Raw genomic sequence first — 26,736 nt, forward strand, 5'->3', positions numbered from 1 at the left:
ACGAAGATGTTTCATTAGGGGGGGTCCACGTTTCGCAAGCGTAGAGAAGGGAGGCAATGACTGGCCGAGAAAACCTGAAGCTTCGTGCGGAGCGACAGACCAGGTAGCTTCCACACAGCGTTACACAACCGATGAAAAAGATATTGCCGCTCGACTGATTTGGAGTGAGACATCTGCTGTTAAACTGAAGCCGGTCATAAGCACACTGCCCAGGTATGGGAAACTCTCCACTCTCTCCACTACTGCCCCATCACCGATTGGGAGTTGTGGGGATGGAGTGTCCAATGGTACAAAATACCCAGGCAGGTGCTTAGTTTTGGTGGGGCTGATGGTAAGGCCCTACCTCTTAGTGGCAAGCTCCAGGTTCAGCAGCAGTGCTTCCAACTCCTGAGTGAGCAGCAATTACCAGATCATCGGCATACATAACGTGGTTGAGCAATAGGGAGCCATCCCTTGACCACACCCGGGCATTGATCAGCCTCCCATTGTATCTGTACCAGGTGGAAATTCCTCCGGTATAGCCATCAAAAGCTTCGAACTACGTGGTAGGCCTCGGCAAGGTAAGATAATTTACCCTTTTTACCAGGTAAAAGGTGTCGACATGCCAAGGGGTAAGGTAAATGGTAGGGTAAAGGTAGCTCGGAAGAATTACCTGGTAGGGTAAAGGTAGCGCGAAGTATTACCCGGTAAATACAGTACCTTGTTTTTTTTTTAAACACGATTTTAGTAAATGTACTAGTAATGGCAGAACTCCACGACTCCAGGAAGTGGCCCCGAAGCTCGCCATAGCGTCAGGCACCGTGGCCAATTACAGCCAACGTCAGTTGAGCGTGGACAATTAGAGCCAAGCCCAAACATAACAAAAAATAATAATTTGTTATGATAGAATATAGTGTTGTCATCAGTATGACATAAATATACCAAGTTTGCAGTCGATACCACATTGGGAAGTGGGTTAAAATTGAGCTACAAGATTTGAGGATACAACAACAGAGTGAGTTCAAAGAAAGCGTGTGAAATTGGAATCATCGAGAGTATTCGATATGAATAAAGCGCTCTACCTAGCATTTACCGTTATAAACCTTTTTCATGTGTAGTAGTACCCCAGTAATTACCCTGTGATCGGGTAATTTGTATGGGGTAAGGGTAAAAGGTAGGGTAAAGAAGGCTCGTTGCTTTTTACATTTTACCTTACCTGCTAAAGGGTAAAAGGTAGGGTAGAGTGATTGTATTGTGGTAAGGTCGGCTCTTTTTTTTTACATTTTAACTTTTACCTTGCCTTGCCGAGGCCTACTACGTGGTCAAAATAATAGCTCCGACTCCCGGCCACGTAGTTTTACCCGGGCTCGCTCACCATCACGAAGATCCTTAATGATCGTGAGCAGCGAGTCAGGGACTCCGAAAGCACGAAGAACAACCCAAAGCCCAGGCCTACTTATGGTATCATAGGCCTTGATCAGGTTAATAAAGCAGAGATGTAGGTCTTGTTGGAATTCCCTACACTTCTGCTATAGCAGACGGACAGAAAATATGGCATCTGTGCAGGACCGCCCTTTCCTGAAACCACATTGGAGCTCTGCAAGCCTCCTCTCAGCGTGCCTGGCAAGGCGATGTTGAATAATCCTTGCCAGGACCTTTCCCGGCACACTGAAAAGTGAGATGCCCCTATAGTTACAGTCTGCCTCAATGGTCCCTCTTCTTAAAGAGGAGGACCACCAGGGCATCCTTCCAATCTGTGGAACCCGTCTTGTGGTCCAGACTGTTGTTATGATGTCATGTCGGGCAGTCTGTGCACAAATGCCACCCTCCCTCAGCATTTAGCTTTGGAGATCATCCCTGCCCGGTGCCTTTCCTGGTCTCAGGCTCTGGATCGCCTTTAGTACTCCCTCAACAGATGGCACCTCAGCCAGCCACTCACAGGGGGTGACTTCTTCCCATATTTGAGGCACCGCAGCCTCAGCAGGGTCATCCCCACTTTGTCCCATCATGTTTTCCAGGCTGAGGGATTTACCCTCCCCCAGGACCTCATCAGAAATGCTCATCAAATCTGCAAACCTGTTCCTGGGGGTCAGAGATTGGATCACCGTTTTTTCCCCTAATAATGGAAATAGGTGTGGCGCTGCAGGTTACTTTTTTGATGGAATTAAAGAGCGATTTGTGATCGCGGGCCATTGAGGCAGACTCCATCTCAGCAACTCCCGACCACCAACGATACTTGCAGTGCCTCACGGCTCTCCAAACCTTTGAGCGAAGGCTGCGGTAAGCCTCATTCTCTGATGTGGGATGCCATAGACGATGAGAGTGGCCCTGTCACTTTTTCTCAGCCAACCTGAACACCTCCTCTGTCAGCCAGGGTCTCTGGGGAGGTCTGGACTGTGTACCCAAAGCAGCCATTGCAGCTGCATGAGCCACAGTCCTAAACCTCGCCCATTTCCCCTCGACATCAGGAGGAATAGGGGACGATGCCAACCCCATCCGCAAGCGATGATGAAATTCTCGCTTGCAACTTTCATCAGCTAGCTGAGACCATGCCACTGTTGGTTTGAATGGGATCCTGGGTGTACACCCACCACTGGAGTGAGAGAATGGCAGGCGCATCTTACAGATGACAAGTCAATGGTCAGTGGGCAGATCAGCTCCACGGTAGGTCCTGGTGTCAACGACATGGGCCCGCATCCGCTGTTCTGTAACTATGTAGTCCAGCAGATGTTCTTGCTTGGAACCGGCATGCATCCATGATGTTGTGTGGATGCGCCGATGCCGGAACAGCATTAACGCAGCTGTTGTATGTGCGTGCGGCGACGGTGCTCGTGTGCGATGACAGGGCTAATGTTTCTTTCTGATGATGATTGGTTGTGTTGCGATCGAAACGCCGTAATTTATTAAACATTTTTTTCGACCTACGTGACTTTACCGAAAGAACCAAGGAGTACAGTGCTTAAAATTCGTGATCTGATCCCATCTTTGAAGGACAAGATTCCTGACATGCAATATCCCGGCGTCTACAAAATAAGCTGTATCTGCGGCAGCAGTTACATTGGGGAAACTAAACGACATATATTGGACCGTGTTCGTGAAAATAAGATCTGAAACATGGCAAGACCAATACCTCGGCCATGGCTGATCATTACTTTAATGCGGCTGGCTCACATGAAATTTATTTCTCTAAGACGAAGATCGCCGGCTGCCATCTCCCCACACTGGAAGAACTACACAGTTCACGTTGCATCAAAAAAGCACAGAACATTATAAAGGACTCTTCTCACCCTGGACACTCACTGTTTGAGCTGTTGCCATCAGGCAGACGATTCAGATCAGTCAAAACAAGGACAAACAGATTCAAACAGAGCTTTTATTCTACAGCGATCACCACACTCAATAATGCTAATTAATTATTAAGTAATAGTATTTTTCAATTGACTGTGAAATAGAGATGTGCAATGACAAAATGTAACCTTATGTGGGTATGTGGGTATACTTGGGCTGTTTTTATATATAGTATAAATTGATTATCTTTCATTTAATTTTATTTTTATTTTCTTGTTTTATTTAATTTAAATTTATGAATGATGCCCTGACTGGTGAGCATTTTCAATTTCGTTGTACTGGTGACAATGACAATAAACGATCTATCTATCTATCTACTTTGCAAGTCGACTGGCTATCAACAAAGATTCGTTCACGAAGCCATAAAAGACTTCCACGACGATGCTTGTCAGAGTGCTTCTCTTATTAACGGCAGTATGGCACAGCTCCGCTCCCTCCCCCTCCGGTGATGTCCCTCTTCTCAACACCGTAGACGAGGCGTCCCTCTCCGAGCACCCCCGTGCCTCACTCCACTCTCCCGGCCTCGCCGCTGACTGACGGCGTCCCGAAAGGAGGGGTGAGCTCCGTTGGAGGATCCGCCACGTGGCCCGTGGCGACGAGGGAATGAGCAGTGATGCGGTCCGGAACCCAGGCTTCCCACACAGACCAGGAGTCCTCCCCACCCTCTCCTTATATTCACCCCAGCGGAGCTAGGCTCCGCCTCTAGCCACGCCCCCTCGTGGAACCTTCCCGATGGCTCCAGAACCTCTCTGTGCGACTCTCCCATCCTCCCTGGCCCAGATACATGTATTATCCCCCCTTCGGATTGGATGCTGATTACGTAATTGTGCCTATCCCCGTTACCCTCTGGCACCCCCCGGATGGCGCTCTCTCATTATACATATATACAGACACAATTTGAACCGAGACCACGGTTATAAACTTAGCAATCATTGGAAAGATGTCATCAACCACTTTGGGTCATTACTTGAATTGTGTTTTCTTGCCAACCTCTACCATCAGCAGTGTGGATGTGTGTAGCAAGGTGCAATGCCCCCCCCCCCATCTCTACCCCCTCTCTCCCCCCATTGGCTGCCCCGCCCATGCTGTTTACGCCGCACAGATCTCCTCCTCGCAACTCTAGTCCTCCTCACAACTCTAGTCCCCCTCCCACTCACTTTGGAAACCCTTATAAACAGTTGCATTTGGAGGCTACCCCCTATTTTCTCTCTGCCTGATGAGGACCGCTTGTGTTGCGATCGAAATGTCGTGGATTTTTTGCTTTTATTATTTTAAATGCATTTGTATTTTCTATCTACGTGACTTTACCGAAAGAACCAAGAATATGAATAAGAAAATAATACTTACTTAACAGTGCCGTGATGAGGCCTAGTCCTGTGCAGAGCCCCTGGCCTCGCCTAGATTGCCCAGCCGGCCGAGGTGGCACCTTGGCAGGCTGGGGATGGGCTGCTAGCCCTACCCCCCACCCACGATCCCCCCGCCCACTCTGCATAAGTATCTACGCCTATCGTAGTAGCATCTACCGACTCTATAGTAGTAACTGCACACATTGGGGTGGGAGAGGGGAGAGAACAGGACATTACACTGTGAAGAATTAAACTCAGCATTGTGTGTATTTTTATAGCATTTTTAACGCGAATGAGAATTACCCCCCCCCCTCCATGGATCGCGCGTTTGTGTTGCTAGTGCAACCCCCGGTCAGATTTGTCGCGCATGCGCGAATGCGTGCTTTGGCGCTCGCAGAGCGGCGTAAGTAAATTCATAATAAATATAACTAAATGTCTAATTTAACTACTTTGAAGTTGACGGATGGGGAAATGAAATAGCGCTGGCTCACCACGCAGCTTATGGCGTGGTAGCTGGCTACTTTTTTTTTATTAAACATAACCCCACGGTTTGTGAGCCAAATCCTTCGCAAGTTTCGTCCACACACAGACACACAGAGAGACAAAAAATGACATGTATAGGTAAGAACGTGGAGAACGAGGACTACCAATGCACAAGGATTGGTGATGTTGCTGGGAGAGAGCCTCAACGGCTGCACGTTCACAGTGCAGCTCCAGGTTCCTCATCTTCTGTAGCAGCAAATTCTGATTTCGAGATCATTGGCAGCCGACACAACTCACCTGCATATTAATGTGTCATTCGTTTTCCAGAATGCTGCAAGGTCTACTCGAGAAAAGGTTATTGGTAAAGGCAATAACCTCAAGTACAAGGTACTGTATGTATATTACTACTACAATGAGCCAATAATGTATTTGTGTAACGCGCGTGACGTCACTCCACATGCCGCACCCCCGGCATTAATGTTCATGTGCGGGTGGATTTTTACACTTGCGCAGGTCGAGCGGAAATATTTTTTTTTCGAAAATTCTCTTTAAGTTCGACGTATATTTATTGAAAGTGAATCTAATAAAATATTATACGCAGCAACAAAGTGGATTTGGTGTCTTTATTTCATTATTCAGCACTTGAGACAAAAGGTAAGTCTAATTTATGCTTCTACATAATGGTAAAATAGATATTTCTCGGTGATTTTACAAATATTGTATGGAATTAAAATTTATTTCAACCCCAGCGAATGAAAGCAGAAGAGAATACAGTATCAGAGCAGTGAATTTGAACAAATTGAAGGTCAATTATATACAGTGCTACAGTGACGTGAAGTGAGGTGTTTTATGACGTAGTTTTGTGAAAGAATCACTCCCATTAATACAGTGCTACAGGGAAATGCAGTGAAGTCTTTGATGACATTCTTTCGTGCAATATTCACTGCCAATAAATTTACACAAAATACAATTATACTCTGGACAATTTTTTCGTAAATATTACAGCTTCCGTCCTAGGACGTGCAATAATCTTGTGATTGTCCTCTATCATATCGTCCTATTAGGACAAAGGCAAGATGTGTGTTGCATGCCAACAATCTTCCTGTTCTGATCTTGGGAGACGTGACCCTGGGAGTCGGGAGCTTAAATCCTGGTGTAGATGTGATCTGACGCTGTGACAAGGGGAAAGCTGACCATCGGTGTCAAGTAGCCTTGATATCAGGGTTCACATAAGACTATTGGGCAGTAGGGTTCCACAGTAAGCAAGAAGGGTCTGGGTTAGATTCCCGACTTGGGCACGTTGCTATGGAAATTTTCATGTTTCAACCCCTGTTCTGCAGAATGTGATCGTGTGCGAGTGAATGGAGATTATTTGGTCTCTTGTGGGTGTCCTCCGGGTTCTCCGGTTTAATGTTATATCGAACAGAAACGAATGTTACAGGTATTGGCCAAACTACATCCCAATGCTAAAACATTGCCTGCAAGTTACTCGATTTGATGACACAGCACACGTGTCAACCCCTTATCAGTGCCAACCTTATTACAGACCAATTTAGACCTTATTGGTCACCCGGTGCCCTTATATATCTCAACGTTCATCCGACAAAGCCCCATTAAAATGGATAAACACACAAATAGACATTTTGTTGCCCGTATTGAAACGGCTGTACGCCGTATGGACCTGAAAACTGAATTTCCCTGTACAAGAATACGGGTAAACCGTGTGGGTTGACAGTAGCAGCAACATCGCTCCTTGTTGCAAAAACTTGGCAGGGCCAAGTGCCCTGGCTCTGGGTGTCCAGCGGGTCAAGCGAAACGTGCTCTGACCCGCATGACCCCCACTCCCCCCGCACGTGAGGGCCACGTGGTTTGATTCCCCCATGCCCCCCGCCAAGCCGCTCGCGGTCGAGATGTTGGTGACGTCACCGGACGCGGCTATAAAAGCTCGCGCTGCACTGACGTCACTTCCTCCTGAACTTTTCTCGCTGCCGAGAAGGAGCAGCGCGTCTCGAGGCTCCGCGCGTCTCCGCGAACAGCAGAAGCAGCAGCAACAGCGAAACAAAAAAACCTCAAAAAAATAAAAAACAACAAAAAAATAGCAAAACCCCCCGAATAAAAACATAAAAATTTCCCCGCGGAGCTGTGCCGAACACGCAGCTCGTCGTAACGCCGCCTTCGCCGCCAGTACCGACAAGAAGACGACGCAACCGCCATTAGCCATGAACCCCGCCGGACCCAGCTACCCCATGGCCTCGCTCTACATCGGCGACCTGCACCCCGACGTGACGGAGGCCATGCTGTACGAGAAGTTCTCTCCCGCGGGGCCCATCCTCTCCATCCGCGTGTGCCGCGACATGATCACGCGCCGCTCGCTCGGCTACGCCTACGTCAACTTCCAGCAGCCGGCCGACGGTGAGTGGGGTAGCGCGGTAAGGCGGCAAGGCCGGGCCGAGGCTTCGGCCTACAAGGCCGCGTTGCGACAGCGAGGGTGGGGGAGGGGCGGGGCGCGCTGCCTCATCGTCTCTCTGCTTCTCCTCACGATTTATATTTCCCCCTCCCCCCCGTGTCTCGGTGTCTCTGATCATGTTTATTCCGCACAAGTTATGCGTGTTGCTCATGATGGAGTCGGCTCCGGTGGGGAATCGTTGGGTAGATGCGTGGACGTTGGGTCTCGCATTCGGGCCACCGTTGCCCGTTACGACACGAGGAGAGGCTCCTGATGGAGACGGGGACAGAACGAGGTCGGGGGGGGGGGGCACAGAGATGTGGGAGATGAAACGGAACTTAAGGACAGGAGAAACGTGAGGGTTAATCGAGGAACAACATAAATATGGGAGGAGGAGAGACGATGGGAAAAGAACTGCTGTGGAGGAGGGACGGGGGAATGCATCTTGGGGAAGGAAGAGCACGAGGGACGGAGGTGGAACGGAACTGGATGGAAGCGAAATTGAACGAGGCATAGAACGGAACTCGTGATTTGTTTTTGCAAGAGCGCCCTTTACGCAGGTGTCTCAAGTGCATGCGGTAGAAACAACTGGGAATACAAAGGAACGACTCGGCATGGAGATGAACAATTATAAATGGAGACGGAACACGACAGGAAATAGGATTGGGAGCATGCTCGGCGATCGTGTTGAAGTAGAACAAGTGATGGACGAGGAACAGAACTGAGGAACCAGGGATATGATTTAGAATAGAGGGGGAACAACTGGGGATGGAGGGGAACAACTTGGGATGGAGGGGAACAACGAGATGGAGGAACGACTAAGGAAGGAGGAATAGCGTTGGGAATGGAGGGCGAACAGCTGGAGATGAACGGTGCAACATAACTGGGGGCTGTACGGAAACGGAACAGGCAATGGAGGGGGAGCAGACGTATGGGTAGAGGGGGAACAACTGGCAGTGGAGCAACAGGGGATTTCATGTCTTAGCGGCAAATAGCTGTTGATGTTGCTGGTGGCGATGAACCCGCAGTGGGGTTGATGGTCGTGTGTGGTGATGATGACACAGGTGCCGTGTGTTGTTTCAGCCGAGCGAGCGCTGGACACGATGAACTTCGACGTGGTCAAGGGGAAGCCCATTCGCATCATGTGGTCACAGCGAGATCCGTCGCTGAGGCGCTCGGGCGTCGGAAACATCTTCATCAAGAACCTCGACAAGTCGATCGACAACAAGGCCCTGTACGACACCTTCTCAGCCTTTGGGAACATCCTATCGTGCAAGGTGCATTGGGCGCGTGGTGAATGTGGTGTATGGTGCCTGGGGAGTGGTATAAGGTGCGGAAGGAGTGTGGTGAATGGTGTAAGATGGATGAGGAATGTGGTATAAGGTGTGGGGAGTGTGGTGTAAGGTGTGTGGTGAATGTCGTGTAAGGAGCGTCGTGAGCATGTTGGATATGGCGTAGAGGTGGTGAGTGGGAAGGTGTTTAAAATGATGGCGGTATGTGGAACATAATGCATGTGCTGTAATGTGAGTCTAGGCCTCGAGCTGACAACGTGGATGTTGGCTGCTCTGGTTGCAGTCTCTATCTGTGCTGCCATGCAGGTGGTGTGACTGACGTTGTGCTTACCCATAGGTGGTGTGCGATGAAAACGGCTCAAAGGGCTACGGGTTCGTGCACTTTGAGACGCAGGAGGCAGCGGACAAGGCCATTGAGAAGATGAACGGCATGCTTCTCAACGATCGAAAAGTGTGAGTGCCGGCACACGGCGCAGGCGGCGCAGACCCCCTACACGATCCTAGTATAGCAGCGGACATGCACTTGTATGTGTGCTGAGTGGAGCCTTGCGGCTGCTTTGTGCTGCAGGTTTGTGGGGCGGTTCAAGTCGCGAAAGGAGCGAGAGGCAGAGTTTGGAGCGAAAGCACGCGAGTTCACTAACGTCTACATCAAGAACTTCGGGGATGACATGGACGATGAGCGACTACGCGAGTACTTCGAGCAGTACGGTACGCGATTGTCAGGAGCATGCGGTAGCTTGGGTCGTGTCCTCCAGAACTCCGCAATGAGGAACTGGGGGTATTGGGGGAACCTTCCTAAGGAAGGCTGTTGAGATGATGTTATTTGGCATTGATGGGCTGTATGTGAGATTGAGTTGGTAGAGGCAAGGCTGATGTATATTTCTGTCCGTGACTCCGTTTGCAGTTGGGAAGACCCTGAGCGTAAAGGTGATGATGGACGAAGGTGGAAAGTCCAAGGGCTTTGGGTTCGTGAGTTTCGAGCGACACGAAGACGCACAGAAGGTGCCCACCCCTTCCTGAACCCAACCCATCCCTGCATGGTGGCCTGGCATCGGGCCACTCATCCACGCGCACGGTCCCTGTGCGCGCAGCATGGACCAAGCATAGCCCCGGGCGTCTCGCGTCATTATTACCACACCCACATGCAACCATGGGTCATAATAAAACATGAACCGTGTGTGTCATCACACATTGACATGCGTGTACACAATCATGTGTGTACACACCAATCATTGTACATCATCACACACCGCCAGGCATATAAAGGTAGTCCTCTACTTACGATGGAGATGCGTTACGACGACCCCATCGTAAGTCGAAAATATCGTAAGTAGAAGATGACCTAGCCTACCCATGAGTCTAAAAGAATGGTGATAATTTAGCAAAACAGAGCAATTTACAGTACAGTACTTCATAAGCTATATACTGTATGTATTTATTAATTACAATACTGTATTGCACAGTAAAATGTACAATACTTTTATTAACTTTTAATTTTATTTTTTACCTACGCGACTTTACCGAAAAAACCTAAGAGTATGAATCCTTGCAGTCACGAAAGCTTAAAATCTAGAATTAGAAAAAACAAGGTAAATTCTTAGCCTACCTATATGAACTGGAATTTTTATAGAAAGTTTTTTCAGGAAACAATCCTATCTGCTATAAAAAAAACTTTTAACATGCATTGAACGTATCGTATCGTGGTAACCTTAAAATTACATCGCTAAAGCTACGTATCATACATGCATTGAACGTATCGTAACGTATCATATTGTACTGTACTCGCCAAGATTCTGTCCGTCGTCTGCACACTTGACCGATGTTTGGTTGTTGATGGCAATTTTGTCGTATCGCCATCGTAAGATGGAAATATCGTAAGTCGGACCATCGTAACTCGGGGACTACCTGTACATACACAATCGTGTGCACGTACTGAATGGACCCTGTGCTTCATAACACAACCATGTGTACACATCGAACCATGTGCGTCATCCCACACTGCCACACGTGTACAAACAGGCTGTGTACACCCAGGGACGTGTCTCCATGCTGTTAACTCTGTGCGTGCTGAACACATGGTTACGCGTGCACAGTGAACTCTGCGCTTGGTGGGGCTGCTGTCTTTATGGTGTGGCTTGGGTCAGTCGTCTGTTGTGACCGCAGCAGTGGGTTCATGGTTCCCCTGTGTGCGTGCGCAGGCGGTGGACGAGATGAACACCAAAGAGTTGAATGGTCGCGCCATCTATGTGGGGCGCGCGCAGAAGAAGGCGGAGCGGCAGACTGAGCTGAAACGCAAGTTTGAGATGCTCAAGCAGGAGCGCATGAGCAAATACCAGGTGCCGGAGCACCACAGAGACGGCACAGAGACTCGACAATGAAAACAATACACAGAGACTACACACACGTCACAAAACACTGCACGGCACAAACAAACGTAAACGCAAACAACAGCTGGATAACCGCTTAATCACAAATATGTCAATGGAAGCCTAACATTAATGATTTACGTAATTAATGTTTCTGGAGAAAGGACAGGGACGTCCCAGCACATAAACTTGTTTGCACCTGCGTGTCGGTTTAAGGGTGCAGAGACACGGGGCTCCGAGCGCAAGATGTTGGTGACGGTCTCCTGAGGCTGGAGCTCGTCTCCCCCGGGTCGTCCCCCTCGTGTGCAGATTGAATGTTTCGTGTGCTGTGGTGCGTCACCTGGGGATGTCTGATTGACGCTGCGGTCGCCTCTGTGCAGGGAGTGAACTTGTACGTGAAGAACCTCGATGACAACATCAACGACGAGCGTCTGTGGAAGGAATTCTCCCCCTTCGGCACAATTACCAGCGCCAAGGTGAGTGCGCCTCTTCCTTGAGCAATCGTGCTGCTGCGAAGGGGTTTGTTGTGATCGCCTTCCAAGTCTCTTTGCCGTGATCGGCGCTGATCGCCGTGTGCGCCCACTGCGTGTGCTGCAGGTAATGATGGAGGAGGGCCGCAGTCGGGGCTTTGGCTTCGTGTGCTTCTCGTCGCCCGAGGAGGCCACGAAGGCTGTGACGGAGATGAACGGCCGCATCATCGGCTCCAAGCCACTGTATGTGGCGCTGGCACAGCGCAAGGAGGAGCGCAAGATGCACCTGACATCGCAGTTCATGCAGCGCTTGGCCGGCATGCGTGCCGTGCCGCCCAGCGCCATCATCGGACAGTACCAGCCGGCCGCGGCATCCGGATACTTCATGGCGGCCATGCCACAGGTGAGGGCCTGGGCGCCTCACTTGGGATTCATGGCGATGGCGGAAGGGTGCGTCGAGGATGGACCCGTGGGCCTGACCGATCGTGTCCCGTGTCCCAGCAGGCCCAAGGCCGCACGGCGTACTACACACCAAGCCAGATGGCGCCCATGCGGCCCAACCCCCGTTGGCCCCTGCAGGTGCGGCCACAAGGAGCGCACGCAGCAGGTGAGCGGTCGGGGTGCAGGGGGGTCTGATGTCTGTCGCGCGATGGTGCGAGCGAGCGCTATTGCCGAGCGATGTTTTAACGAGTGCGCGTGCGTGGTCCCCGTAGGCTTCCAGGCGATTACCGGTCCCATGAGGCAACCAGCGCCACGACCCACGCAAATGCGCACGGTGAACCCAGCCAGCGTTCCCCAGGTTCCACGGGGTACGCTGCCCTCGCCACGCTGCACCACCCACACTTTCTCCGCGATCCACCCGCCTACATCTCCGGCACAGAATCACGACGCAGCAGTCTCACTCGGGGTTTCACTTTAATGTCGCGTAAAGTACACAGGAGGAGGCTCGCGAGTGCAGATCCCTCCGTTTACAACGCATCGCCGTCTTTTACAATGCCACAGAACCACAGTTAATGTCACCCGTCTCACGAACTGCCGTCCGCGCCCTGCTCTGTCGTGTGTGCAGCGTCACAGGGCATGATGCCGCGCCCCACATTCCCGACCCAGGCGGCCGGGCCACGCCCTCTGCCGGGCTACAAGTACACGGGCAGCGTGCGGAACCCGCAGCAGCCCGGGGTGCAGGGCCCTGGCGCCATGCAGCAGGTAACGGCTGTGTCCGAGCTGCCTCGTGTGTCCTCGTGCGCTCCTTGATCACAATCGGGTGTATTATGTAACGTGATATGATTTGCGGAGTGGCGTGTATACTGCATGTTGTGTTTGTGTAATGCTGTTTGTGATGTGTGTGGCTTGTATGCTCGGCATGCAGTACATGCGCTGTGGCATGTGTGTTGCGTGTGACGATTGACACGGCGTGTCGTGTGTCCCAGGCCCCTCAGTCAGCCGTGCACATCCAGGGCCAAGAGCCGCTCACCGCCTCCATGCTGGCCGCTGCTCCACCACACGAGCAGAAGCAGATGCTGGGTGAGTCATCGTCCAGATCGCCGCACCCTGCTATGCGTTACTCCTGATGTGCCGCGGTGTTGTCGGTGCCACGCGAGCCGGGCCGTTGCGGATGCGAAAGCGTAAACGTGCGTGCGCGTGTGCACACGTGTGCAGGTGAACGTCTCTTCCCACTGATCCATGGCATGTACCCAACCCTGGCCGGCAAGATCACGGGCATGTTGCTGGAGATCGACAACTCGGAGTTGCTGCACATGCTCGAGTCCCCAGAATCGCTGCGTGCCAAGGCGAGTGCGACCTCCCGCACACTGCCGCCTCCCGCACCAGTGTAGAATGAGGGCGTCGTGTTAATGAGCCGCGTGGTGTCTTGTGCGCTGCACAGGTGGAGGAGGCTGTGGCCGTGCTGCAGGCTCACCAGGCCAAGGAGGCTGCTCAGAAGGCAGCTGCCGGGGCCATGTAGGCGACTCCAGCCACAGGTAAGGCGTGGCTGAGGGCACTGGGCTTGCGATGCGTGCGCGCCGCCTATTCTGTCGTTTAGAATGGGCACCCCCAGACAATAACCGCTGTTGACTTTGCACACTTTGTCTGCAGAAGCCAGTAGCCGTCTTCACCACAGCCACCCCAAGCCCCTCCACGTTGGTGCCCGCCCCGACGCTGGCAGCTACACGCTGCTAGCAGCGGAACAAGTTTCCCGTGACCCAGTGGTTGCCCTTGAAGTAATTATTTTGTCCCTTGTTTTGTACTCTGTACGCTTTCTCAACTGCAATGATCTACATCTCTCGGCTGGGGAAAAGCTCACCAGGCAATGGAGCCTCTGGCTTCGTTTGGCCCTTGTTTCTGTATTTGGGTTCAGTTTTAATAAACAGTTTGTTCAAGTGCAACGCTTCCAGTTTGTTGTAATAAATTGTCCCCAAATACGATCCTCGCGTGCCGCTGTGTCCTGCTTTTTTCTGAATTGCGTTGAGCTCCAAGGAGAAAGATGGGGGCTATCAGACTGGTTGCCTAATGGGAGCGCTAGCCCCCTCGGGGTAAGGTTGGTCTCAGGCAGGCTGTGTTGAGGCCTCTAGTACTAGCAGGTGGCAGTGGTTCCAAGAAACTCCATCACTGCGTCATCCATTTGGGATTCTTTGGCTCGTGGATGCGGGCAACGGACTGTTGCCCTCTTGTCTGCCGTCAAGCCTCCTCCGGACGAGCTTGTCCCACGAGGCTAGAGAATGAGACACTGCGCGGTATGGGTCACAGGACAATATGTGAAAGTCTCAACATTTGTGGCACCATTTGAATATGAACCCAAGTTATGACCTCAATTTAAGACAAATGGTGTACAAATAGGTGTACAATATTTTAGTTCGTAACTGATGGCTTTGGTTAAACCCAAAAATGTATTAGGGCTGAGGAGTGGCTATGAGTTATCTGATCAGAGCCGAGTCAAAAAGTCCCATCCGCTCACGGGCCGATGGAGTGAAAGGAACTAAAATATCTTGTGGACATTTTCCCAAAAGGACTAAACTTTTTGCGAATATTTTATTAGATCAGTTTAACACGTCGGCGTCTGCGACCAATATCCATAATACAAGTTTTTTGGGTTAGAGGAAGTGTTGTTAAACCTGCCACCACCCGACAGCCAATTAGTAAGGTTTGTCACGTGAACAAAACTTGCCAATTCATTCTGAAGACAGCACAGCGGTGTGTTGGAGAGCCAAGCCACAACATTTATAAACTGAGTACGACGTTTTGACAGTAATTACAACTAGCTTCATCAGGCAACAGCCAGATTTGTGAATTATGTGATTAACATTACTAATTGGGGCTGTGTCGGGTGGTGGCAGGTTTAACGACATTTACGCAATCATTAGATATTTTAATAAAGTTCCAATTCCCGATCAGAAACAACATTGATATAGAAAACGGAACGAGTGCAATGCATGGAGAGATGTGGATTTGAGAACGTACGCAGGTTCGCGACGTTTGTTTACGAAACGTGGGCTTGGCCAGGGCACATCCTGAGGTGGGGGGGGGGACGATGGCTGAGAGTGGAGTGGCAGCCAGGGGTTTAACGCCCCTGAGTGGAGTGACCGTCAGCGCTTACGCAGTTGCTAGTTGCATTATTCCATTGCAAGGTGGTGTTGGCTGGGGAGGCCTTCATCTCGTAGTGGATTGGTCATGGCCAATGTTCAATTGAATAATTTAGGTAAACAAAAGTATGAACATGTTTTCCACTTTGAAACTGAAACGATGTGCAATTCGAATTTGCATGAGGTGTAAAATAAATAAAATTACTTAAGCAATGAGGTGTGTTTGATCGAAGTTGCCAGAGCGTTTTTATTGTTTCCAATTAAGTTGAGTACAGCAGCACTCGCAACACCCTCGTTGCTCACACAACCCTCGTTGCTCACGCAGCCCTCGGTGCTCACACAGCCCTCGCGGGGAAATACGGTGGCGGCATGTCTGGCAGGGGCCCTTTTTACGAGCAAGACTCAAAATGGTGAAATTCGCTTCAGTTATGAACTCAAAATGATACGAGGACGATGTATGGAAGTGAATTACTACATACGTACCGAGTAGATATTCCAGCAGAACGTCCGCACAGCTTCACGCTGGGATCTCCATAGCGTCACTCCAGCAAGACCTCCACAGCTCCACCCTGTTGCTGTATCTTCGAATGCCGGTGCATTATCTGTTTGTTCGATAATTGTCTGAGCTCTCCCTTTTCTGGGAAAATCTCATCTTTTTCACACGCGTAGTTTCTTCAACGGAGCAGTGACGCTCACCCCTTGCCTGCCGCAGTGCCGGCACGCTCGCCAACACCACCAGGGCATTCGTGATACCGACCAACTGAAACTGTCAAACACCACGGAGTGGTGGTGATTTTACAACAGCGCTTGCACCGGGCTCGGTGCACTTTTCGGCTATGCGTAATGTAGAAATCTTGCTGGTCGGGGGTTATGGGACAGACCCAGGGTCCATGGGTTGACAGAGATGACTGAGGTGACTGAGGTGACTGAAAGATGCACCACCTGCGCTCCCTACTGTGCCAACTCGCTGCGTCTTAGCCACCCGGCCCTCCCCTCGTTGTGGTAAGCATTGCACCTCCACCTTCTATGGTAGGAGGGTGACTGCCTCCAACCGCGCAGTCGCGTCCTTCACGAGCCTCCTCCTCCATAGAGGCGCCGCTGGTACCAGTCATCGGCAAGTCGAATTGGTTGCACATCCTTCCGTTCTCCGGCTCGTGCCGCGCCCGGTTAGCCCCCTTTGGCCAAACAGCTGGCTGGGGACGCGGTGGTTCGGGTGGCTCAGATGAACTTGAAGCACTTGGTTTTATCGTGCGGCAGCCGCGTCTTGAACAGCACAGAGTCGGCACGGTGCTGCGTGTGCAGCAGCGGCATGTAGCCGTAGACGCGCACGAGGAACGCCATGCAGCGGTGGCGCTCCACAAAGTGAGACTCGTCCTGGGACAACGCCTGAGGGCAGCTAGGGCAGCGGAACGTCCAGCGCGACGTCACCTGGGGTGGACAAGTACGGGGGGTGGACACGCGCGAGGGGTGGACATTTGAAAGGATGGACACAACGGGCAACGCGTCCAGTGGGTGGATACGGACGCAGCCGACATCACGGTCCATCTCAGCACGAGTGCACGTGGACAATGCCTCTGCTTTTGTTGATTTCATCGAAGTTGAACCTCAGAATTCTCGGTGAGAGCCAGAAACGGCTGCACAGAGTTCACCGTCCCATTGGCGTGGAGCGATAGCCTCCAATATACTCTATGATAAAATAAACAACTGGAAAAGAAACCCTGATAGGATGATGCCTCCACTGTGGCCGCGAGCGGAGCCCCTGCGTGGCACGGTGCTCCGTCCACACCTTGATCGGCGGCTTCTGCGTGATGTGCGACACGAGGAAGTTCATTGCGATGTCCTCGCAGTTGGTGAACTCATCCACGAGGTCGCGAATCGCCTGCGGCATCACCAGCGTGTAGAGGTAGGCATAGTACTGTCCGGGAGACAAAGACAAAGATGCCCCGTATAGCCTTGAACAGACTCTTGGGGCAAGTGCTGTTAGCGTGCACCTATGAAGGCTTCCACGGAACATGAAGAGGTGGGTGGCCAGCACCATGCGCGGTTGCCTTTGTCTTCCCAGTGCCGATGATTTTACACACCACACCAGGACTTAATTTAAGGCCGAGTTGACCTAGAGGAGGCCCAGGACTGGTTCAGATCGCCACTGGTGTCATTGCGCTCACACATGCAGCTGGCACCAATGCACCACGGTTGTGATTGTGCAATCACACGGGATCATTGCACGTGGCCTGCAACCCAGCATTGTGGAAGCAGCACGGGGTGGTGGATCACACACAGTGACACAGACTCATGAAACTCCCTACCCGTGGACGCCATCTCCTGGCTAGCCAGGGTACCCCAATTGTATGTATGTACAGCATGTTGAACTTCTTTGCACCGTACGTAGCCAACCGTGCTAATTGGAGGTTACAGCAAGTGGATAAAATGTCATTTGTATGGGGATTGAGTGATACTCCCCATGCAAACGCAGGTTTTCTCTGGGGACTTCGGGTTTCCTCCTGATGGTCCTGACACCCATTCGCATCTCAATATAGGACCACAGAGCTTGAGCAGCAATTGTTGGCACTGGTTTTGGCTGCATTTCCACTTTGCATGTGCCAAACTAGAGAATAACAGCGTTTTGAGAAGCAATTAGCATAAATGACTACGTACATTTACATTATTCTCATCATCACCCTGTGACAAACCCCTCCAACCCGACTCGGCACACCTTGTGGAAGAACGCGGCGCCGGTGAGCACCATGGAGAGCTCGCAGGAGTAGTTGGAGTTGTAGAGCCACGAGCCGTGCTGTGCGTCCCACGCGTGGTAGCGCCCAGGAAACCCCACGATGCGATCCCGGGCCTCGCGCCAAACCCTGCACGAGCATGGGGGCAGCACGTGGCACACAGATGAGACGCGCTCACTTTGGGACATACGGGACACGGCACGTGGGAGACACAGGAGATGACACGTGGGAGACACAGGACACGGCACGTGGGAGACACAGGAGATGGCACGTGGGAGACACAGGAGATGGGAGACACAGGAGATGGCATGTGGGAGACACAGGAGATGGGAGACACAGGAGATGGCATGTGGGAGACACAGGAGATGGGAGACACAGGAGATGGCACGTGGGAGACACAGGAGATGGCACGTGGGAGACACAGGAGATGACACGTGGGAGACACAGGACATGACACGTGGGAGACAGGAGATGGCACGTGGGAGACACAGGACACGTCACGTGGGAGACAGGACACGGCACGTGGGAGACACAGGACACGGCACGTGGGAGACACAGGAGATGGCACGTGGGAGACACAGGAGATGACACGTGGGAGACACAGGACATGACACGTGGGAGACAGGAGATGGCACGTGGGAGACACAGGACACGTCACGTGGGAGACAGGACACGGCACGTGGGAGACACAGGACACGGCACGTGGGAGACACAGGAGATGGCACGTGGGAGACACAGGAGATGACACGTGGGAGACACAGGAGATGGCACGTGGGAGACAGACCCGTGTCGCGTCACCTGAAGCCGAAGATTATCTCATCATGCCGTAGGTGGGCGTCGTCGTCGATGGAAAGGATGGCCTCTGTGTGGATTGCATCGTACGGGAGGAACCGATTGTTGAGGCTGTTCCGCTCCGTGCGTACCACCTGGTGGAGGGGGCCAGTGTGGGGGGGGGGGGGGGTACGGCGGCAGGGAGAGGCACGGGTGGTCACTCGCAGGGTTCGATTTTTTTCCATGTCAAAAAATGGATGTGGATTTTTACACATTTGTATTTATCTATATCACACTAATGTGTGAATGTTAAATTTCTTTTGCACCATACGTAGCCAACCGTGCTCATCGGAGGTGCCATGGAAGGACAACAAACTAAACACAAAAAGTTCTAAAGAAATTCGTTTTCAATCGCGATTTAAAAGTGCATAGCTCGAGTGGCTTCCCAATAAGCTTAAACACAAGGGAGGAATTAACTTGCTGCATTACAAACAAAGCTTTGCTGGCTGCCTGGCTGGTGCGCGGTAGTTTATGTCACCCTGCAAATCCACGCGATGACGTCCCCCACATCCCACAGCGTGGAGCCCTGGTTGGTGCATCGCGCCGACGTCACGGCCCCCTCTACTCACCCTCTCTCGAACCCGACCATATATCCCGTGCAAATGGGCAGGCAGCGCTCGTTTTATTGAAGATTAAAACAGATTAACAATGTTTGAATGAACGTGGACAGTGCTAACCGAGGTGAGTTCTAGTTAGGCCGGACTGAGCTGGTCTGGGTTGGGTCTACGTCTGGGGTGATGTGGTTAGGCTGGGGCTGGGCAACATTCCTAATGGAGCTGGTGAACTGTGACTGATTGCGTACACCGGTGTGTGTGCACGTGGACCAGAAGAGGGGAACGGACCAGAATGGGAACCCCGATGTCGGGCCACAGCAGCTCAGGGGCAGGGGGCCCGGGCGAGTTCCACACCACGATCACCTTGTGCAGGTACGGGAGGCCGTTGAGCCTCTCCAGTGACCTCATCAGCACCTCGTCACGCTCGTACGTGGGCATAAGCACCGTGAATTGCTCCCTCGCCACGTTACCGCCCAGCGCCTCCTGGAACTCGCGGCCCGAGCCCCCCGCGCCCCCCGCGATGGGACGAAACCCTGCGCCCGAACCCAGGAACTGCGCCTCGGAGGGCAGCTGCGGGTCCCAGGGGGTGAAGGGGAACAGCAGGAAGGGCCCCGGCGGGGAGTTCCACGCGCGGCCCCTCTCCGCCAGCGCCGCGGTGAAGTTGCGCAAGAAGCTGGGCGAGGCGTAGGGGGGCTCGGCCTGCATGCCGCCCAGCTCCAACGGGGGGCCCTCGGCCACCGGCCCAGCCGCCTGGTCGAGGTCGGACGACGGAGGCGGGGGCGGGGGGGGTGGCTTCCCCGAGCGGTGGGGGAGCTCCTGGGCAGGGGCGGCCGGCGCCGGCGGGGGGGGCAGCTGCAGACGCGTGCGCACGGCGGCCAGCGCCGAGCGCAGCACGTCCCCCGCGCCCGCCAGGTACGTTCGCCACAGGAAGCGGCCCTGGCGGCGCAGCGCAAGCACGTCCGCCTCGCTCACGCCGCGCAGCAGGCCCCGCAGCTCCGTGGCGCGCGGCCGCGCCACGAGCACCGTCGCCTGGCGCCAGTCGATTACGTCGGCCAGGGGCAGCGGCGGCGGCGGCGCGTCCCCCCCGAGGAGCACGGGCACGGCGCCGGCCTCCAGCGCCTCGCTCAGCCGCACGAGCGCCGCGGGGCCGAGCGTCCCGGCTCCCGCCGGCTCCGGGAGCGGCACCAGCGCGAATGTGGAAACCCGCAGGAGCATCAGGCGCTCGTCCCGCGAGCCGCACAGTGCCCAGTCGGTTCCGCCGCCGCCGGTCTCCGCGTCTCCGCCGCAGGCAAAGTCCAACAGCGCGCCGTCCCGGCCTCGGGGCCACTGGACACGCAGCGCGCTGGCCAGGCCACTCCGGTCCTCTGGCGCGGCGCCCCGGAAAGCCAGCGAGTGGCGCCGGGCGGCGGGAACGTGCGGGGTTAGCGCCAGCGGGTCTGGCTCGTCGAGGACGTGTGCCACGGGGGGCAGCACCAGGTCAAAGCCGGGGCGAGGGCGGAGCGGCTCCGAGCACGGCCCCACCAGCAACGCGCGGCCCGTGTCCGCGGCCGTGCCCAGCGCCGAGCGGTCGCCCGCGGCCAGGGACAGGTGCACGAGTAGGTGGTTCCTCCCGTCGCCCAGCCAGTGGGGCAGCGCCCGCAGCTGGCGCTCCACATCGGTGGCCGGCGGCACAGGCAGGCCAGCGCGTAGGGGCCCCACGAGCACCAGAAACACGCAGGCGGCGCGGGCGTCGGCGCTCGCGTTGGTGGCGTGCTCCCGGAAGGCGTGCCGCGCCAGCGGCTCCAGCTGTGCCCAGAGCGCGGGGTAGTCGCCGGGCGGGTAGGCGTGCGCCGAGAATCCTGCCGTGAGCGGGCAGCGCGAGTGGTCGAAGCACGAGTGCATGCGGCAGGCGTACGGGTGTGCCGGCGGGGCCAGCGATTCCGGCCGGCTCGGACCGGGGGCCACGTGTGCCGGGAGCGCCAGCCGCGGCTGCGCCTGCTCCAGCAACTCCTTGTACGCGCGCTCCGTCTGCGCGATGACGTGCCGCAGCTGCGCCAGCTCCTGCCGGGCGGCCTCCACCCCCAGGCGGAAGGCCTCGATGCGTGCCATCAGTCGTGCCAGCTCGGAGCTCAGGCCACGCCGGCGCGCCTCCAGCGAGACCAGCTGCTCGCTAACCTGCGGATGGAGAGCGGCGGAGGGGGGATCAGCGCGGAGGAGGACAGAGGAGGAGAGGAGAGGCGGTCGCGGCACGTGGTGCGGGCGCACTCGCCTCCTCGTGCAGGCCGCACAGCTCGCTGGCGGGGAGGTCGGGCCCAGCGGGCAGGTGGGGCAGGGCGTCGCACGGCCCCGCCGCGTGCAGCCGCAGCGAGGAGAGTGGCAGCGCGTCCATGGGGAGCGCCAGGTAGTAGTGAGCGACAAGCGGCACGGCCACGAGGAGCGCCAGCAGCGCGCACGCCAGCTTGAGGAGGCCGCAGTGGGGTCGGCCAGGGCTCCCCCCAGAAGCCCGTCCCCCCCCACGTATCCCCCGTCTCATCGCTCACCACCCACTATGCACTCACCTACTCAACACTCACCGCACATGCACCCACGTTACTCGCCGCTCACCGCACAACCAACGTGCTCACGGCTCACATTACGACTCACGTCGGTCGTCAGATTCACCACAAGCACCCACGCTCGCATCTCGCACCACCCTCACTACACTCACCACTAACATCACACGTGCACCCACCTTCGCCAGAGTGTTACACAACATTCTACACTCCACTCATTTACCAGTCGGGCTCACCACTCAAAACACACTGACCTCCACATTCACCACACTCACTAAGTTCATCAATCACGAAACTCACTATGTTCACTATTCACCACACTCACCTCTTACCAAACTCACCAATGACCAGGCTCACCACAGTATGGGTAGGAGAGGTTCGCTACCCCACAATGAACTTCTCACGCAGTCGCGTCAAAGCCTGTAACCAAAACCACAACCGCCATTGCCTTAATCATCACCACCATCAACATCATCACTGTCACCATCACGACGATAATTACAATCACCATTACCATCGTCACAATTACTGACATCACCATGACAGGCGCTGTCATCACCATCACCTTCATCACGATCATTACCATCTACACAGAGCCTCCAACCTCCCCCTCTACACAGGGTCTACAACCTCCCCCTCTACACAGGGTCTACAACCTCCCCCTCTACAAAGGGTCTACAACCTCCCCCTCTACACAGGGTCTACAACCTCCCCCTCTACACAGGGTCTACAACCTCCCCCTCTACACAGGGTCTACAACCTCCCCCTCTACACAGGGTCTACAACCTCCCCCTCTACACAGGGTCTACAACCTCCCCCTCTACACGGGGTCTACAACCTCCCCCTCTACACGGGGTCTACAACCCCCCCCTCTACACAGGGTCTACAACCTCCCCCTCTACACAGGGTCTACAACCTCCCCCTCTACACAGGGTCTACAACCTCCCCCTCTACACGGGGTCTACAACCTCCCCCTCTACACGGGGTCTACAACCTCCCCCTCTACACGGGGTCTACAACCTCCCCCTCTACACGGGGTCTACAACCTCCCCCTCTACACAGGGTCTACAACCTCCCCCTCTACACGGGGTCTACAACCTCCCCCTCTACACGGGGTCTACAACCTCCCCCTCTACACGGGGTCTACAACCTCCCCCTCTACACAGGGTCTACAACCTCCCCCTCTACACAGGGTCTACAACCTCCCCCTCTACACGGGGTCTACAACCTCCCCCTCTACACAGGGTCTACAACCTCCCCCTCTACACAGGGTCTACAACCTCCCCCTCTACAAAGGGTCTACAACCTCCCCCTCTACACAGGGTCTACAACCTCCCCCTCTACAGAGGGTCTACAACCTCCCCCTCTACACGGGGTCTACAACCTCCCCCTCTACACGGGGTCTACAACCTCCCCCTCTACACGGGGTCTACAACCTCCCCCTCTACACAGGGTCTACAACCTCCCCCTCTACACAGGGTCTACAACCTCCCCCTCTACACAGGGTCTACAACCTCCCCCTCTACACAGGGTCTACAACCTCCCCCTCTACACAGGGTCTACCACCTCCCCCTCTACACAGGGTCTACCACCTCCCCCTCTACACAGGGTCTACAACCTCCCCCTCTACACAGGGTCTACAACCTCCCCCTCTACACGGAGTCTACAACCTCCCCCTCTACACGGAGTCTACAACCTCCCCCTCTACACAGGGTCTACAACCTCCCCCTCTACACAGGGTCTACAACCTCCCCCTCTACACAGGGTCTACAACCTCCCCCTCTACACAGGGTCTACAACCTCCCCCTCTACACAGGGTCTACAACCTCCCCCTCTACACAGGGTCTACAACCTCCCCCTCTACACAGGGTCTACAACCTCCCCCTCTACACAGGGTCTACCACCTCCCCCTCTACACAGGGTCTACAACCTCCCCCTCTACACAGGGTCTACAACCTCCCCCTCTACACAGGGTCTACAACCTCCCCCTCTACACAGGGTCTACAACCTCCCCCTCTACACGGGGTCTACAACCTCCCCCTCTACACAGGGTCTACCACCTCCCAGGGTCTACCACCTCCCCCTCTACACAGGTTCTACAACCTCCCCCTCTACACAGGGTCTACAACCTCCCCCTCTACACGGGGTCTACAACCTCCCCCTCTACACAGGGTCTACCACCTCCCCCTCTACACAGGGTCTACAACCTCCCCCTCTACACGGGGTCTCCATTCTCGCTCTACGCGGGACCTCCACCGTTTCTCGGAGGCCTCCACCCTCTTACCGCTACCCAGGCGGACATGACCTTAGCGGATCGCGACTGCTCGTCCATCATTACCATCACGCTCATGGGGACACGGAGGGGGCGGGGGGCATAGGGGACACGGGGGGTGGACACGGGGATGTGTCGGACAAGAGGACGCGGGCCAATGGAGACGCGCGGTGGGGGGGGGGGGGTCGTGGGGGGCACACGGGGACGACGAGGGGGACGAGGGGGACGAGGACGCGGCGGGCAGCGCCGCTTTACCGGCGAGAAGGACGCGGCGACGGCAGCGCTTCCCTCCCTCCCTCCCCCTCCCTCTCTCCTCCCTCCCCGCTCAGCCCGGAGTGAGGCGAGCGACACGTGGCGCCTCCTAGCGGCCACTGAGACGATTATTATTTTTGGGTGTTTCGGTAAAAGTCACGGAGATCGCTTCAAATAAAATTTTAAAATATAACGAAAAACTACGACGTTTCGATTGCAACACAAGCAATCGTCTTCGATTGCTTGTGTTGCGATTGTTTTCGTAATTTTATTTCAACCTATCGACGTGACTTTACCGAAAGACCCAAGAATATGAATTCCTGCAGTCACGGAAGCTTCAAGTCACTTCTACAATTACCGTGGATATTATCCTCGCACTCGCCATCATCATCATCATCCTCCCTAGGCGAATTCTCCACCTCTTCTTCTCGTCAACAACCAAATCGTCGTTGTATTTCTCATTCTCCACCCCGACTATTGCTTGTGATGCTGCTGCTGCTTGTGATGATGCTGCTGCTGCTGCTTGTGATGATGATGCTGCTGCTGCTGCTTGTGATGATGCTGCTGCTGCTGCTTGTGATGCTGCTGCTGCTGCTGCTTGTGATGCTGCTGCTGCTGCTGCTTGTGATGATGATGCTGCTGCTGCTTGTGATGCTGCTGCTGCTGCTGCTTGTGATGATGCTGCTTCTGCTGCTTGTGATGCTGCTGCTGCTGCTGCTTGTGATGCTGCTGCTGCTGCTGCTTGTGATGATGCTGCTGCTGCTGCTTGTGATGCTGCTGCTGCTGCTGCTTGTGATGATGCTGCTGCTGCTGCTGTTGCTGCTTGTGATGATGCTGCTGCTGCTGCTTGTGATGATGCTGCTGCTGCTGCTGCTTGTGATGATGCTGCTGCTGCTGCTTGTGATGATGCTGCTGCTGCTGCTGCTTGTGATGATGCTGCTGCTGCTTGTGATGATGCTGCTGCTGCTGCTGCTGTTGCTGCTTGTGATGATGCTGCTGCTGCTTGTGATGATGCTGCTGCTGCTGCTGCTTGTGATGATGATGCTGCTGCTGCTGCTGCTGCTTGTGATGCTGCTGCTGCTGCTGCTTGTGATGATGCTGCTGCTGCTGCTTGTGATGATGCTGCTGCTGCTGCTGCTGCTGCTTGTGATGCTGCTGCTGCTGCTGCTTGTGATGATGATGCTGCTGCTGCTGCTGCTGCTTGTGATGCTGCTGCTGCTGCTGCTTGTGATGATGATGCTGCTGCTGCTTGTGATGCTGCTGCTGCTGCTGCTTGTGATGATGATGCTGCTGCTGCTTGTGATGATGATGCTGCTGCTGCTTGTGATGATGCTGCTGCTGCTGCTTGTGATGATGCTGCTTCTGCTGCTTGTGATGCTGCTGCTGCTGCTGCTTGTGATGCTGCTGCTGCTGCTGCTTGTGATGATGCTGCTGCTGCTGCTTGTGATGCTGCTGCTGCTGCTGCTTGTGATGATGCTGCTGCTGCTGCTGTTGCTGCTTGTGATGATGCTGCTGCTGCTTGTGATGATGCTGCTGCTGCTGCTGCTTGTGATGATGCTGCTGCTGCTGCTTGTGATGATGCTGCTGCTGCTGCTGCTTGTGATGATGCTGCTGCTGCTTGTGATGATGCTGCTGCTGCTGCTGCTGTTGCTGCTTGTGATGATGCTGCTGCTGCTTGTGATGATGCTGCTGCTGCTGCTGCTTGTGATGATGATGCTGCTGCTGCTGCTGCTGCTGCTTGTGATGCTGCTGCTGCTGCTGCTTGTGATGATGCTGCTGCTGCTGCTTGTGATGATGCTGCTGCTGCTGCTGCTGCTGCTTGTGATGCTGCTGCTGCTGCTGCTTGTGATGATGATGCTGCTGCTGCTGCTGCTGCTGCTTGTGATGCTGCTGCTGCTGCTGCTTGTGATGATGATGCTGCTGCTGCTTGTGATGCTGCTGCTGCTGCTGCTTGTGATGATGATGCTGCTGCTGCTGCTTGTGATGATGATGCTGCTGCTGCTTGTGATGATGATGCTGCTGCTGCTGCTTGTGATGATGCTGCTGCTGCTGCTTGTGATGATGATGCTGCTGCTGCTTGTGATGCTGCTGCTGCTGCTGCTGCTGCTTGTGATGATGATGCTGCTGCTGCTGCTTGTGATGATGATGCTGCTGCTGCTTGTGATGATGATGCTGCTGCTGCTGCTTGTGATGATGATGATGATGCTGCTTGTGATGATGATGCTGCTGCTGCTGCTTGTGATGATGATGCTGCTGCTGCTT

At 54.3% G+C, this 26,736-nt stretch overlaps 2 protein-coding genes across 5 annotated transcripts; one reads left to right on the forward strand and one right to left on the reverse strand.

Annotated features, from left to right (window-relative positions):
- The first annotated feature begins 7,127 nt into the window (after positions 1-7,127).
- Positions 7,128-14,150, forward strand: LOC144935935 (polyadenylate-binding protein 1-like). Its single transcript, XM_078862833.1, has 15 exons — positions 7,128-7,568; positions 8,686-8,879; positions 9,232-9,347; positions 9,463-9,602; positions 9,799-9,896; positions 11,093-11,230; positions 11,641-11,736; positions 11,858-12,133; positions 12,232-12,337; positions 12,444-12,539; positions 12,797-12,933; positions 13,158-13,251; positions 13,387-13,517; positions 13,613-13,706; positions 13,822-14,150. Exons 1-14 carry the CDS (start codon positions 7,376-7,378, stop codon positions 13,688-13,690), a joined length of 1,893 nt encoding a protein of 630 aa, XP_078718959.1. The 5' UTR covers positions 7,128-7,375; the 3' UTR covers positions 13,691-13,706; positions 13,822-14,150.
- LOC144935934 (exostosin-like 3) lies at positions 12,629-22,708 on the reverse strand. Of its 4 annotated transcripts, none has more exons than XM_078862831.1 (7): positions 21,668-22,708; positions 19,783-21,573; positions 18,833-18,960; positions 18,019-18,163; positions 17,092-17,220; positions 15,789-16,733; positions 12,629-14,452 (listed from the first exon to the last, which is right to left on the reverse strand). In XM_078862831.1, the coding sequence occupies exons 1-6, from the start codon at positions 21,929-21,931 to the stop codon at positions 16,524-16,526; spliced, it is 2,667 nt and encodes an 888-aa protein (XP_078718957.1). In that variant the 5' UTR covers positions 21,932-22,708; the 3' UTR covers positions 12,629-14,452; positions 15,789-16,523. The 4 variants fall into 4 exon arrangements, with proteins under 4 accessions (XP_078718957.1, XP_078718956.1, XP_078718955.1 ...); XM_078862830.1 differs by having other exon boundaries at positions 12,629-14,437; positions 19,708-21,573; positions 21,668-22,703; XM_078862829.1 differs by having other exon boundaries at positions 19,708-21,573; positions 21,668-22,703.
- Between the last annotated feature and the right edge of the window lie 4,028 nt (positions 22,709-26,736).

This window comes from Lampetra fluviatilis, chromosome 14, assembly GCF_964198595.1.
Source record: "Lampetra fluviatilis chromosome 14, kcLamFluv1.1, whole genome shotgun sequence".
NCBI lineage: Eukaryota > Metazoa > Chordata > Hyperoartia > Petromyzontiformes > Petromyzontidae > Lampetra > Lampetra fluviatilis.

Excerpts from the sequence above, each read along its gene's own strand:
- LOC144935935 (XM_078862833.1), top strand. The coding sequence starts at position 7,376 with ATGAACCCCGCCGGACCCAGCTACCCCATGGCCTCGCTCTACATCGGC. Across the intron at positions 12,338-12,443 it reads ACAAGGAGCGCACGCAGCAG|GCTTCCAGGCGATTACCGGT; the intron begins GTGAGCGGTCGG and ends TGGTCCCCGTAG. Across the intron at positions 13,518-13,612 it reads CAGAATCGCTGCGTGCCAAG|GTGGAGGAGGCTGTGGCCGT; the intron begins GCGAGTGCGACC and ends TGCGCTGCACAG.
- LOC144935934 (XM_078862830.1), bottom strand. The coding sequence starts at position 21,931 with ATGAGACGGGGGATACGTGGGGGGGGACGGGCTTCTGGGGGGAGCCCT. Across the intron at positions 18,961-19,707 it reads ACATCGGGGTTCCCATTCTG|GTGGTACGCACGGAGCGGAA; the intron begins GTCCGTTCCCCT and ends CCCCTCCACCAG. Across the intron at positions 16,734-17,091 it reads CGCAGAAGCCGCCGATCAAG|GTGACGTCGCGCTGGACGTT; the intron begins GTGTGGACGGAG and ends TGTCCACCCCAG.